Source organism: Poecilia formosa, unplaced genomic scaffold (assembly GCF_000485575.1).
Source record: "Poecilia formosa unplaced genomic scaffold, Poecilia_formosa-5.1.2 Scaffold132, whole genome shotgun sequence".
NCBI lineage: Eukaryota > Metazoa > Chordata > Actinopteri > Cyprinodontiformes > Poeciliidae > Poecilia > Poecilia formosa.
In genome coordinates, this window is record NW_006800071.1 from 340,772 (window position 1) to 355,922 (window position 15,151).

At 38.6% G+C, this 15,151-nt stretch overlaps 1 protein-coding gene across 1 annotated transcript in view; it reads right to left on the reverse strand.

Moving 5' to 3' along the window:
- The window catches only part of inpp4b (inositol polyphosphate-4-phosphatase type II B), a 199,620-nt gene that overhangs the window by 13,276 nt on the left and 171,193 nt on the right, over positions 1 to 15,151 (reverse strand). The window contains exons 15-18 of the mRNA XM_007561971.2: positions 14,428 to 14,600; positions 14,072 to 14,195; positions 13,539 to 13,665; positions 10,772 to 10,912 (exon numbers count right to left, since the gene is read on the reverse strand). Of these exons, the coding sequence (XP_007562033.1) occupies positions 10,772 to 10,912; positions 13,539 to 13,665; positions 14,072 to 14,195; positions 14,428 to 14,600 (565 nt within the window). The remainder of the gene's footprint in view (positions 1 to 10,771; positions 10,913 to 13,538; positions 13,666 to 14,071; positions 14,196 to 14,427; positions 14,601 to 15,151) is intronic.

The window sequence follows — 15,151 nt, forward strand, 5'->3', positions numbered from 1 at the left end:
TCCCAGAGGATGGAGCTTCCTGCCAGGTAAAGTGGGGATTTTTCTGACCTTAAAAGGAAATTCAGGCTGGAACTGTTCATAGCTGTAATGCAACAATGTTTAGAAAGTTAAATGTGACTAGACATCAACTTATTTTGAAAAGAAGCCGCTAATGCGGATGTGACTGTAGTTTAGGAGTTTATAAAGTTGTATTCACAGACAGGAGACATTGTCGGTCAGAGCTACGCTTTGACAAGCTGTCAAATGAAAACTTGACCGTTCTGCTGGTAGGACATCACCTGTGCTCCCACTGACCATGAAACAAATTAGAATTACAAAAATAAATTCACTTAATGGAATCATGACAATTTAGAAAAAAATCATGCTTTTTGAAAAAAGGCTTTTATTGAAAAATGTGATTGGTTTTTAATGTCATCACGGGATGAAGCTTATTCACATGTGATTTTAATTACATTACTTATTTAATGGAAACACCACAATTGCAAAATTGTGTTTTACTGACATTAGCAGAATATCAAAAAGGAAACGCAGATAGTGACTGCTGATAACGTCTCCATGGAACCCCACTACAAAAACATTCAAGGCCTTAAATATTAGTGATTTAAACGGGTACGACATGCACTGAGGAAAACAATGACACCAATCTACATAACGATATCTAGGTAGTTTTATTTTGAATTGAAGATAAATTATCAGCAGCTATGAATATAAATGTAAGATCCTCTGAATAAAAACACGACAGACACTGTGAATCACTTGTAAAACGTCTGATATAGACTGAACTAGTTTGCATATTGATTAAAGAAGTGTGTGTGTGTGTGTGTGTGTATGTGTGTGTGTTTAAGGGAGAAAGAGCAGATGCAGTACCTCTCAGCTATAGTTTGTTGCTCATTGATGCCAACGTTAAACAGAACGGGGAAAACTCGCAGAGGCCTGCCCTCCTTGATCTCTTCTGGCAAGGTCTGAAAAATCACTTGTGGTAATGGCACTTCGACAGTGAAGTGGTCTCTAAATACAATGAGAGAGAGGGAGAGAGAGAGAGAAAGGATCATTTAGGAGAAATTCAATAGGTTCTGCACTTCTGATGGACATAAAACCTTCAGGAAGTTGTAAATGTGACACCTGAGTAAGGTGTGGGCAAGCGCCGGAATAGAAACGGATGGTGTCCGTGCTTCAGAGACAGACATGAGTGTAATTGTGTGAAACCGCCTTTAGCACTCTGAATATTCAGCCAAGCAGCTGCAGCATTATAAAGCTACTTCTCTCCTATGTGGATTAAAGTTCACATAGTTCAGAAATGAAAATGACTTCCTCATTACTGCCAGTAGTCGACTGCTGAGTGACTTTCTTCCTTTTCTTGCTTTCATGCAGATTTTCTTGCTCTAAACATCTCATCTGTTAAGCTGCTGTAGGTTGCTACTATGCAGTTTTTTTTTTCATTTTCACTGATTATCCTTTGAGCTTTCTAGTTATATCAACAAAATAACCTCTTTTATGTAAAATACCCAGTAGGGGTTTTACCTTTATCCACATTTTTAAATATTATTCCTGTCAGAATCCTGTGTTGCTTTGGATTTCTCTGGTTTTGTAGTTTTTGTTTATTTATTTGCCTTATGTCTGTTTTGCTTATTTCAGTCTGCTCTCAGTTCAGGTATGTTTATTATTAATTCCTTATGATTAGTTATTATTTGTTACAGTTAGATTTGCTTTCCTCTCTTTCTCTCGCTCCTTGCTGGTTCTTTCTGTTATTCTCTGCGTTCCCAGACTCCTTTTAGATTTTGATTAAATAATAGATAATTTCATAATAGACCACTATAATCTGCTTGCATTTTGGTCCAACCTCATTCCCATGCCATGGTGGGTCCAATACTTCTGTTTCTTCACACATTTGCCACTTTGCCTTCCTTTCTCCCAGGAAGACAAAAACAGTAACATTTATTTATTAAGCTAAAACATGACTTGAAATTATGAGGTAAAAAATAAATAAAATTATATGTATATATATATACACACACATATATATAACACAGCTTATAACAAACGCCGACTGCAGTTGTTGTTTGTGAGCATAAAGTTTATCAGATAAGAAAGTGCTTATGCATTCACCGTCAGTAGAAAATGCCTTCTGACGTCCACACATCACACACTATAATTAGCTCCAAATGTTTTTCACTTCCACTGCTCAGAAAAGTGAAGGAAAGAACATTTGACTGCATATCTGTTTTTTAAATTCCATCCGCAGCACACAGCATTAGCTTGAAGAGAGGTTTTAGTGCTAAACAACGTGTTCTTGTGAGGGTCAAAAACACACTATTTATGTGAAGAAAAATGAAACTTGCACCACTGCATGACTTGATGTATAACAGGGAGGGAAAAGCTGTTGGAACATCTTCATACATCCCTGTATGCTGGTCAGAAGAAGAGCAGAGATTTGAAACTACCTGAATGGTACAATGATGTTATTGTTTTCAAATTACAGTTTTGTCGTAAAGTAACAATCAGACTTGGAAATGGCTGCATTCAACTTTTCTTCTCATTTCCTTTTCCTCACTGGATAAATAACCAAATATATAATCTTTTTATTTTCTGCCTTGCGCTATGAAACATAACTTCATCACCTTTTGGCTTCTTTGTGCTTGGCTCTTTTTCTTCTCATATTTCTCCATGTAAGTCACAGAAACGAATAAAAGTATTTTGAGCTACAAGTCTAAACACAACTGAGAATAATAATTGCAAAAATTTTATGTATCCTTTAAAGCTGCAAAATGTAATTTTTATAAAAAAGTATTTTTCTCTGTTGAAACTGTCACCGTCTCCGTCTATCTGCACTCTGTCGCTGTCACACCATAATGTTGTGACAGAAAATCTGAAAAATTTAAACTCTTCTCCCTTCCCAGTTCTCCCAATGCTAAATAGAAACAACCAATCAGAGACAGGAGGCGGGTCTTAGCGCTGTCAATCACAATCTCATCCTCCATCCCGCTCACCTGCTTGGTCTCTGCTAGCACAGCCTATTGTGAATGCTCATGCTAGTTAGCATGGCCACCTAAAAATGGTTTTCCTGTAGCGATAAGTTGTTTCTCTGCTACTAGCACTTTGAGCAGCAAGTACATGAGGTTGATTGACAGCGCTAAGACCTGGCTCTGATTGGTTGCTTTTGGTTGGGAGCATTTCTTCAGACACTGACAGCAGCTCAGCGAGAAAGCAGGAGATTGATGTTTTCCCAGATGATCTGTCTCACAACAAACTGTCACAACATGGTGACAAATATATAAAAACATTCTTTATAAAAGATACATAATGCAGCTTTAAGATGCAGCAAATGTGAGCAAAGAGGTTAGAAAATAACCAAACAGACATAAAGCTGTGACTGGACACAGAATGCAAGCAAAACATCACAATGGATCAGATTTAATATACGTTTTTAAGAAAAATCAATAAAGTAATGTGAACTGGTTCATGTTGCTACTACAAATTTAAGTCATAGCTTTCAAATAATGAATTCTCAGCGTGACCTAATCAGTTTTTGAGAAGCGATCGTTGATATGTTTCTCATAAAACTGAGTGATGCCATCGTCACACAAAGTGGCTGAACCTGGCAGAGTGCGAGGAATCTCACCGTCGGCCACAAACTGAAGGCTGCAGGTCACTGAGGTCATCCGCTTTGGCCTCTGTGATCTTGAATGTGACTCTCTGCAGGTCAGAGATTCCAGTCTCCATGTCCTCGAGCATCCCGATCTCTTCACCTGAAACAAAACATCGCCCAGGACTTCATCTCTGCTCCTCACCTCGTTTCCGACATTCAGTAAAATTAAAGGAATAAACAGCAATAAAGAATTGAGTTGTTTTTTTTAAAAATCTGTATTTGTTTCACTTTCTAAACTAATCTTCTTAGAGTTGTTTATCCTTCACCAGGAAGGCGTTGTATGAAACTGAATGAAGGCTTTGTGATAAGAACATTATGCCAAAACCAACAACCCACTGAGTCATCACCTTGTTTTTGTACATGGTGTAACTTGCCACAGTACTTTTCACTCATCAGCTTATCAAACTCATCACTCATCAACAGTTGTCAAACTAAATGCTTTTCTGCAAAGTGTAGAACAATGACCTGTATTGAGTGGAGGTTTTGTGCTGCAGTGATTTACTCACTGTAAGTGCTCAGCAGGCTCTCGAACTGAGCCACCAGGCCGACGAGGTGGAGCTGCCTCAGGAAGTCTTTGTCCTGCAAGCCTGCGTACAGCCTCATCACAAAGCCACACGCCAGCGCTGCCAGCTGTCGACGTGCAACAACAACAACTTCAAACGCTGCTTTCATGCTTCCGAGCTCAGACAATACGAAAGGCGTTGCTGATTTGAACAGATAGAACTGAGCTGCAGACAAACTGCTCAGGTATTTATTAAATTATAACTAAACCTTCATGAAACAAAAGCCAACCTGGGGGGGCAGGTGGGGGGCAATAAATCACATTTTACTGTAAATGTACTTGATGAGTGCAGCCACCTACTGCCTGACTGAAGACCACGTCTCTCCTCTGCTGCAGGTGGAGGCCTTGAGGTATGCTGCACGCTGCCTCCTGCAGGAGGACGAAGGTCATTGCTCTCTTTGCTTTCTCCACCACCTCCAACACACACTCCTTTAGTCTGGTCACCAGAGGACTCAGCTGCTCTCGCCAGTCACCTGCAGAGAAGTAAAAGAACAAACATTGAGAAGAGGGTCAGAAAGAGTTTAAAAATGAATCTGTTGGGATGTGATGTTTGGAAATGTGTGCTGAATGTCGGGCAAATTTGGAAAACTTCCAGTTTACAGGGAATATTCACATCAGTTTGTTCATTGCAGCGAACCAATCACAATGCTGCAGTCATGCTGCTGTTGGATGTCTGAGTAAAATCTGCTCAGTTTTTTATACACATGTATGGAAGTATTTAACTGCCAGAACTCAGAAGTAAATTTAGGAGCACGATCACGTCTTAACAAAAATGTTTCTCGTTACAAGATGCAAAACTTGTTAAAAGATAAAAGTTTGTCGTTGTGACGAGACAAGTTTTATATCTTGTTACACCAAGAAGGTTTTTCATTTTAACGAAATAAAAATGGGCTCCTCTGACAGATTATGACTTGTAAAAAATACAGGGATTGCTTTGATTCCTCTTCTTCCTGTTTTCTGAAGACAACATCCAGAAACCCCAAACAACATGTGCTGCAGTTTTACTGTAATCACCATTTTTATTTAAAAGATATTTTGGTTTTATTAAGACATAAATCTTGTTTTAAGTTTTTTTATTATAATGAGAAATTTTCTCATTTTAATGATATAAAAATATGCTCCTCTTATTACGACTAATAAAAAAAGACTAAGGGGTTTGCTGTGACTCCTTTTCATCCCGTTTCCTCTGACAATATCTAAAATTTCAAAGAAGTTTTGGTGTTTTGATGTTTTCTATTTAAGAGATATACTGTTCTTTTTTAAATGTCATTTGAACAACGAGTTTTCCATCTCGTACAAAGAAAGCTTTCATTCCTCACAGATTACAACTTGTTAAAAAGGCTTAAAAAGCCTCACTATAAATCTTCTTCCTCTCACCACATTTCCTCTGCTACTGCTTTACGGTTATGATCTTTTGTATTTAAAAGAGAAGATATTTTGTTTTTAATGGCATACATTAAAACCAAACCATAGCAATTTTTTTTTTATCTCGTTAAATCGATAAAGTTTTCTCCTTCATGCCAAATTCTGATTCCTGAATATATTTCCAAACTCTGACGGTTGAACGCTTCTGTACATATGAGAGGTTTCTGCACCTCTGCAAGCAGTTTCAGCCTAGCTGTGAAAGAAATATCGACAATCAATGCTTTCATAAATGTATTAACACAATGAAAGGATGGAGGTGAGGACAGCTAGTAGAGGTTGCCTTGATAGGCTTTTTTAGATTCAGTGCTGAACTGTGAGGCCCTGAAATGACTTCTGTAGCTTCCCCAGGTTTGCATGTGAAATCTTTCACTGCCATTTAATTAAGTCAGGGGTGTCACACTAGTTTGAAAAGAAGTCTGTGATTCCAGTCTAACCTGTTAGAGTGCTGGTTTAGTCTGTTGAAGTGAAATGCTAAATTTTAAGGCATAAAAAGTCCTATTTCCAGTGCTAATATTAGGAATTACGTTAAAATTAGGTCAATATTTTGGCTGTTTAATAATAATAATAAAAAAAAAAAACATAAGTGGGAACATAAAAATTTTGGCACAGGATAACATTTACATCACCCACCCCATGTTGCTGGGCGTGTTTCCTAACTCTGGTCCTAAGGGCGCACACCTGCATGTTTCCCATTTCAACACACGCGATTTAAAGTAAATGTTTTTTTTTCAATCAGACTTCTGTGGAAATTGATGACTAATTAGTAAAGTATCTTTGCGGTAATTTGTTCCTTTGAAGTATGCATCCTGTATATGTGAGGGAATCAATCAATCAAGTTTATTGGTATAGCACATTTCAGCATAAAAGCAGCTCAACGTGATTCACATCATGAAAAAATAAAACAGTCACCAATTGTACAACCAGTAACAGACATTAGATTTTGTCAGATGTCATCATCAAGATAATCGACACACATCAAACATGTTGGTCAATGTTCCATTTATCATGGTTCATAAGCAGCTCTAGGCAGCCTTGATTTAAAGGCACTCAGTGTTTCAGCTGTTTTACAGTTTTCTGGAAGTTTGTTCCAGATTTGCGGTGCTGAATGATGCTCCTGCATGTTTGGTTGTGGGGATGCAGATCAGACCGGAACCAGAAGATCTGAGAGGGTCGATACAGCAACAGCAGATCTTAATGTATCGTCATGCTAAGTGATTTATAAACTAACAACAGCATTTAAAGTTTATTCTCTGAGGTGACGTGTTCTGTCTTCCTGGTTTTAGTCAGAATGCCAGCAGCAGCATCCTGGATCAGCTGCAGCTGGAGGAGTCATTGTTGACAGGTGGTGTGTTACTACAGACTCATTTATAGTTTTCCAAAACTGTCCACATGAAAACAAACAAAAACAAAAACACTCAAAATAATTATTAATTTACCAGCAATGTAGCCTCTGGCTTCAGCTGTCTAATGGTGAAGGTATTCCAACCAAACATCAACAAGAGAAACTGCAGCCTTCTGCAGTAATAGTTGACCAACACATTTCATTTTTAAACTCCTCTGCAGAAGATGAACACATAAAAAAGTGAAATCTTACATATGGGAAACATGTACCTCTGTTTGGGAGTAAGAATAGACATTAATCTGAGGTTGTAATTCACTAATCTGAAATTTTATAAGGATTTGCATTCCATTATTAAAGACAGCTGGGTATAAACTTCAAATATCAACTGAATATATGGTCTTTTATATTCCAAAATCCTCCCAGTCTGAATTCAAGCTCAGTACATTCATGTTCTTAGCCATCCCTAATGAGTGGTCTATTGAGCAGCCAGTAGGGGGCACTGTTGGATAGACGTCGCCCAGCGTGCTGTAATCTGTTCAGTCTTCACATTTTAAAAAGTTCATGGACAAACACAGATGCAGAGTAAGACTCCCAGCTTGTGAATCACATCAGATTGGGCTCAGCCTCGTCGGAGAAATCTCGTTTCATTTCAAACGCCGCCATCAGACCGAAGGGAGAAAAAGAAGAGGAGGACAGACGAGTCCCACTCACCTGCTCTCAAACACATCAGTATAAACATCCACCTCTTCCCACAGCACTTTCTCACCAAAAGTCCAAAAATTACCCATGACAACCAGAAGTTAAATCCGTTATCATGATTCTGCCCACGTTTAGAGTTCACTAAGCAGACGACCGCCTGCTCTGAGGCAGCTTAGCATCTTACTGAAGGAGCTCTGGGGGCTGGCGGAGAACCAGGTGCTCTGGCCTTGTTCCTTGCACACATGCACCAAATAATAAAAATACACCAGCATTTCTATAGAAGCAGTGGAGCGACCTAAATGGAGAGATTCTCTAAAAGTGATGGTGTTGCCCTGGGTGCCAGCTGGCAGCTGCATCAGGGTGTCTCCCACCGAACAGAAGCTTCAGAGGATTTGATACGACCAGGAGGAAGACGAGCAGCTGGCTGTCAACGGGGAACGCGTCTGCATAAACTGAGCAGGTTGATTCACATTTTTATGTCAAAATTTAGCAGACTTCATTTAAATTTCTGTAATCCTTTCTGATTTATCAACATTATTACTACTAGTTCACAATGAATCTATGACGGATATTTCTATTTCTGGTCAGATTTTGAATAAAGAACCTGAATATTGATGGTTTAATGACAGAGATGAGTGGTGTCCAAACTATGTTTTTTTTTCTTTTTCTTTTTTTTTTTCTGGATCAGAAAACTTGAATTGATTGATTACGTCTCTGTAGAACATGATGACATGTGAAAACATGTAAGTCAACAAATTGAATCAGCTAAAATAGCTAAAGTGTTTCCAGAACAAGAAAGGCCAATAAAAAGCTCAAACAGTGTTGAGATGGGTAGAAAACATTACTAAAGAGCGAATAGTGAATAGTTTGAACTCTATCTGCACTCTGACAAATTGTTGGAAAAATGCAAGACCACTGCTCCTGTCTCCAGGAAGTGAAGACCAAAAATAGCCGACTTCAAGAGCGAAGTGTGTAATAATTTGTCAGAGAAACCGAGGGCAACTTCTGAGCAACTGGAAGCTTAGAAGTTCGGTTCTATCGCAGACACATTGAGACACAGCAGTGTGCATGGCAGGACTGCAAGAAGAAAGCAACAGCTCTTCAGAAGAAGTATTATAAGGTTCCCATGAAACAGACAAAGAACTGCTGAAAAAAACACAACTCTCTGGATGAATGAGACTAAAATAAAACTTTGTAGATTAAAGGAGAATTGAAATGTTTGGACCAGGAGAATACGGTTTCATCTCTGGGAGTCTTTGCTGCTGGATTTGAAGTTAAGCCACACTGTCACCACTCTGAGTTACCAGGGAAGTTAGTCCTTGAGCTCGCTGGGAAATGTAGTCCCAAGGTGGAACAGGAAAATGTTCTACATGTCAAGGTGTCTTTGGACCAGACAGCCATCCTGAAGTTAAAACCAAAATGCTTACAGGGGAATGAATGAGTGTTTTGAGTGTGCATAGGCGAATTGTATAAAAGTGCTTTAACTGGATCTGTAGAATAACAGGTTTAGTGTATGATTAACAGAAGCACAGTAGGTAGGTCGGTAGGGGAATCCAGCAAGTGCTGCTGAATTAAAGCCACAGGCTCTCGCTGGGTTTGCAATGCTGAACATTGTCGCTAGGAAGTGCAACTTTGAATTCATAACACAATTGTCTTATAAGACCTAAGTATTGTGTTTATTTTAAATTAAAATACATCATATTTTGACACTCGAAACCCTAAAAGTCTTGAAAGTATAAAGCAAAAATGACATTTAACACTAAATAGTTTTTGTGGCAGATGAGTAATATTCATAGCACAACTGTCTTATGAAAAAGGCCTAGCTATGGCGTTGGTTTTATTTTTATTAAAAAAGGCAAGAACTGTTTATATTCTGGAGCTCAAAAACCCAAAATCTTGAAAGTATGAAGCAAAAAACACTGTCAGGTTTCAAAAGTTTCTCATGGCGTATAAGTAATAGAGTTAAAAAATCTAATCAGATTAATCAGACTGCAGCACTGTGATAAATCACAATTAATCACCATGCTTAACTTTGCAAGACTGAAATGTAAAAATGCGTGTTTTCTATAAAAATTTAAGAAAATGTTTTATTGTCTCAAACCAAGAATCTCAGTTTTCTGGGATTTTCTATTCACGGAGGTTTGGAAGAAGTTGTTTTGTTTAGAAATTTAGAAATGTTAACTATAAACTCGTTGTGCTTCAGTGAAGATTAACGCATTAACATTGACAACTGACATTCATACACAATACTTTGAAATAAAAACAATCCCATGGAGTCAAACCTACTATATCTGCAACTTTTTATGAATAATAACTTCCTTGTCTGGAGTGGAAATTTGTTAAATTGATGTGCAGCAGATGAAGACAACACTCTTATTTTCCTAAAGATCCTGCAGGAAATGTGGAAAAGCTTCATGTAAGTAAACAGAAAGACACGTTTCTCCTCAACTACCTACAGCAGTCTCTCAGTTTGTAACATTGTTACCTGAGGATTATGAAATCATTGGAATCTGGGAGCAACAACCCACATCTGAAGGGCAAGGTGAAAACACACAGTTCATGCCATGGCAAGAACAGATTGCTCATACAAGGAGTCAGAAGCTGCAAGCAAGATATTTTACATTTAAGAAAATTAAACCTTGATTTTTCTAATCATATTTGCTGTTAGTAAAAAAAGTCTGACGTCCAGAAATCATATAATTTGAATCAATAACTGCTCAATATAATCTTTCTTTTGTTTACCCATTATCTGCAACACCAACTCTTTTTTTTTTCCTAGTGCCTGAGCCAAATGAATGAGAGAGTGATTGCATATCATTACTTTAGCTTCTTTTCCAACCACCACATGTGTGGAATTATCTTGAAATCGCGTTTTAGGGCCAGACAACACACTGGCATGAAAAAACTAACTGCAGACAGACTCAGAGTGAATTGTCAGAACGTTTTGACAGCTGTGACCACATCACATGTAAGACAAAGACTGTTTGTGTAGAAAACTGAGCCTTGCACAATTGTTGCAAAAATGTCATGACTTTTGATGAGAAAAACAGGAGTCCCGTGGTATTACAGTGAAAATGCTGNAGAGCAGATGCAGTACCTCTCAGCTATAGTTTGTTGCTCATTGATGCCAACGTTAAACAGAACGGGGAAAACTCGCAGAGGCCTGCCCTCCTTGATCTCTTCTGGCAAGGTCTGAAAAATCACTTGTGGTAATGGCACTTCGACAGTGAAGTGGTCTCTAAATACAATGAGAGAGAGAGAGAAAGAAAGAGAGAGAGAGAAAGGATCATTTAGGAGAAATTCAATAGGTTCTGCACTTCTGATGGACATAAAACCTTCAGGAAGTTGTAAATGTGACACCTGAGTAAGGTGTGGGCAAGCGCCGGAATAGAAACGGATGGTGTTCGTGCTTCAGAGACAGACATGAGTGTAATTGTGTGAAACCGCCTTTAGCACTCTGAATATTCAGCCAAGCAGCTGCAGCATTATAAAGCTACTTCTCTCCTATGTGGATTAAAGTTCACATAGTTCAGAAATGAAAATGACTTCCTTATTACTGCCAGTAGTCGACTGCTGAGTGACTTTCTTCCTTTTCCAGCTTTCATGCAGATTTTCTTGCCCTAAACATCTCATCTGTTAGGTTGCTACTATGCAGTTTTTTTTTCCATTTTCACTGATTATCCTTTGAGCTTTCTAGTTATATCAACAAAATAACCTCTTTTATGTAAAATACCCTGTAGGGGTTTTACCTTTATCCACATTTTTAAATATTATTCCTGTCAGAATCCTGTGTTGCTTTGGATTTCTCTGGTTTTGTAGTTTTTGTTTATTTATTTGCCTTATGTCTGTTTTGCTTAGTTCAGTCTGCTCTCAGTTCAGGTATGTTTATTATTAATTCCTTATGATTAGTTATTATTTGTTACAGTTAGATTTGCTTTCCTCTCTTTCTCTCGCTCCTTGCTGGTTCTTTCTGTTATTCTCTGCGTTCCCAGTCTCCTTTTATATTTTGATTAAATAATAGATAATTTCATAATAGACCACTATAATCTGCTTGCATTTTGGTCCAACCTCATTCCCATGCCATGGTGGGTCCAATACTTCTGTTTCTTCACACATTTGCCACTTTGCCTTCCTTTCTCCCAGGAAGACAAAAACAGTAACATTTATTTATTAAGCTAAAACATGACTTGAAATTATGAGGTAAAAAAATAAATAAAATTATATGTATATATATATACACACACATATATATAACACAGCTTATAACAAACGCCGACTGCAGTTGTTGTTTGTGAGCATAAAGTTTATCAGATAAGAAAGTGCTTATGCATTCACCGTCAGTAGAAAATGCCTTCTGACGTCCACACATCACACACTATAATTAGCTCCAAATGTTTTTCACTTCCACTGCTCAGAAAAGTGAAGGAAAGAACATTTGACAGCTTATCTGTTTTTTAAATTCCATCCGCAGCACACAGCATTAGCTTGAAGAGAGGTTTTAGTGCTAAACAACGTGTTCTTGTGAGGGTCAAAAACACACTATTTATGTGAAGAAAAATGAAACTTGCACCACTGCATGACTTGATGTATAACAGGGAGGGAAAAGCTGTTGGAACATCTTCATACATCCCTGTACTTATCTAAATAACAATGCTGGTCAGAAGAAGAGCAGAGATTTGAAACTACCTGAATGGTACAATGATGTTATTGTTTTCAAATTACAGTTTTGTCGTAAAGTAACAATCAGACTTGGAAATGGCTGCATTCAACTTTTCTTCTCATTTCCTTTTCCTCACTGGATAAATAACCAAATATATAATCTTTTTATTTTCTGCCTTGCGCTATGAAACATAACTTCATCACCTTTTGGCTTCTTTGTGCTTGGCTCTTTTTCTTCTCATATTTCTCCATGTAAGTCACAGAAACGAATAAAAGTATTTTGAGCTACAAGTCTAAACACAACTGAGAATAATAATTGCAAAAATTTTATGTATCCTTTAAAGCTGCAAAATGTAATTTTTATAAAAAAGTATTTTTCTCTGTTGAAACTGTCACCGTCTCCGTCTATCTGCACTCTGTCGCTGTCACACCATAATGTTGTGACAGAAAATCTGAAAAATTTAAACTCTTCTCCCTTCCCAGTTCTCCCAATGCTAAATAGAAACAACCAATCAGAGACAGGAGGCGGGTCTTAGCGCTGTCAATCACAATCTCATCCTCCATCCCTCTCACCTGCTTGGTCTCTGCTAGCACAGCCTATTGTGAATGCTCATGCTAGTTAGCATGGCCACCTAAAAATGGTCTTCCTGTAGCGATAAGTTGTTTCTCTGCTACTAGCACTTTGAGCAGCAAGTACATGAGGTTGATTGACAGTGCTAAGACCTGGCTCTGATTGGTTGCTGTTGGTTGGGAGCATTTCTTCAGACACTGACAGCAGCTCAGCGAGGAAGCAGGAGATTGATGTTTTCCCAGATTATCTGTCTCACAACAAACTGTCACAACATGGTGACAAATATATAAAAACATACTTTATAAAAGATACATAACACAGCTTTAAGATGCAGCAAATGTGAGCAAAGAGGTTAGAAAATAACCAAACAGACATAAAGCTGTGACTGGACACAGAATGCAAGCAAAACATCACAATGGATCAGATTTAATATACGTTTTTAAGAAAAATCAATAAAGTAATGTGAACTGGTTCATGTTGCTACTACAAATTTAAGTCATAGCTTTCAAATAATGAATTCTCAGCGTGACCTAATCAGTTTTTGAGAAGCGATCGTTGATATGTTTCTCATAAAACTGAGTGATGCCATCGTCACACAAAGTGGCTGAACCTGGCAGAGTGCGAGGAATCTCACCGTCGGCCACAAACTGAAGGCTGCAGGTCACTGAGGTCATCCGCTTTGGCCTCTGTGATCTTGAATGTGACTCTCTGCAGGTCAGAGATTCCAGTCTCCATGTCCTCGAGCATCCCGATCTCTTCACCTGAAACAAAACATCGCCCAGGACTTCATCTCTGCTCCTCACCTCGTTTCCGACATTCAGTAAAATTAAAGGAATAAACAGCAATAAAGAATTGAGTTGTTTTTTTTAAAAATCTGTATTTGTTTCACTTTCTAAACTAATCTTCTTAGAGTTGTTTATCCTTCACCAGGAAGGCGTTGTATGAAAATGAATGAAGGCTTTGTGATAAGAACATTATGCCAAAACCAACAACCCACTGAGTCATCACCTTGTTTTTGTACATGGTGTAACTTGCCACAGTACTTTTCACTCATCAGCTTATCAAACTCATCACTCATCAACAGTTGTCAAACTAAATGCTTTTCTGCAAAGTGTAGAACAATGACCTGTATTGAGTGGAGGTTTTGTGCTGCAGTGATTTACTCACTGTAAGTGCTCAGCAGGCTCTCGAACTGAGCCACCAGGCCGACGAGGTGGAGCTGCCTCAGGAAGTCTTTGTCCTGCAAGCCTGCGTACAGCCTCATCACAAAGCCACACGCCAGCGCTGCCAGCTGTCGACGTGCAACAACAACAACTTCAAACGCTGCTTTCATGCTTCCGAGCTCAGACAATACGAAAGGCGTTGCTGATTTGAACAGATAGAACTGAGCTGCAGACAAACTGCTCAGGTATTTATTAAATTATAACTAAACCTTCATGAAACAAAAGCCAACCTGGGGGGGCAGGTGGGGGGCAATAAATCACATTTTACTGTAAATGTACTTGATGAGTGCAGCCACCTACTGCCTGACTGAAGACCACGTCTCTCCTCTGCTGCAGGTGGAGGCCTTGAGGTATGCTGCACGCTGCCTCCTGCAGGAGGACGAAGGTCATTGCTCTCTTTGCTTTCTCCACCACCTCCAACACACACTCCTTTAGTCTGGTCACCAGAGGACTCAGCTGCTCTCGCCAGTCACCTGCAGAGAAGTAAAAGAACAAACATTGAGAAGAGGGTCAGAAAGAGTTTAAAAATGAATCTGTTGGGATGTGATGTTTGGAAATGTGTGCTGAATGTCGGGCAAATTTGGAAAACTTCCAGTTTACAGGGAATATTCACATCAGTTTGTTCATTGCAGCGAACCAATCACAATGCTGCAGTCATGCTGCTGTTGGATGTCTGAGTAAAATCTGCTCAGTTTTTTATACACATGTATGGAAGTATTTAACTGCCAGAACTCAGAAGTAAATTTAGGAGCACGATCACGTCTTAACAAAAATGTTTCTCGTTACAAGATGCAAAACTTGTTAAAAGATAAAAGTTTGTCGTTGTGACGAGACAAGTTTTATATCTTGTTACACCAAGAAGGTTTTTCATTTTAACGAAATAAAAATGGGCTCCTCTGACAGATTATGACTTGTAAAAAATACAGGGATTGCTTTGATTCCTCTTCTTCCTGTTTTCTGAAGACAACATCCAGAAACCCCAAACAACATGTGCTGCAGTTTTACTGTAATCACCATTTTTATT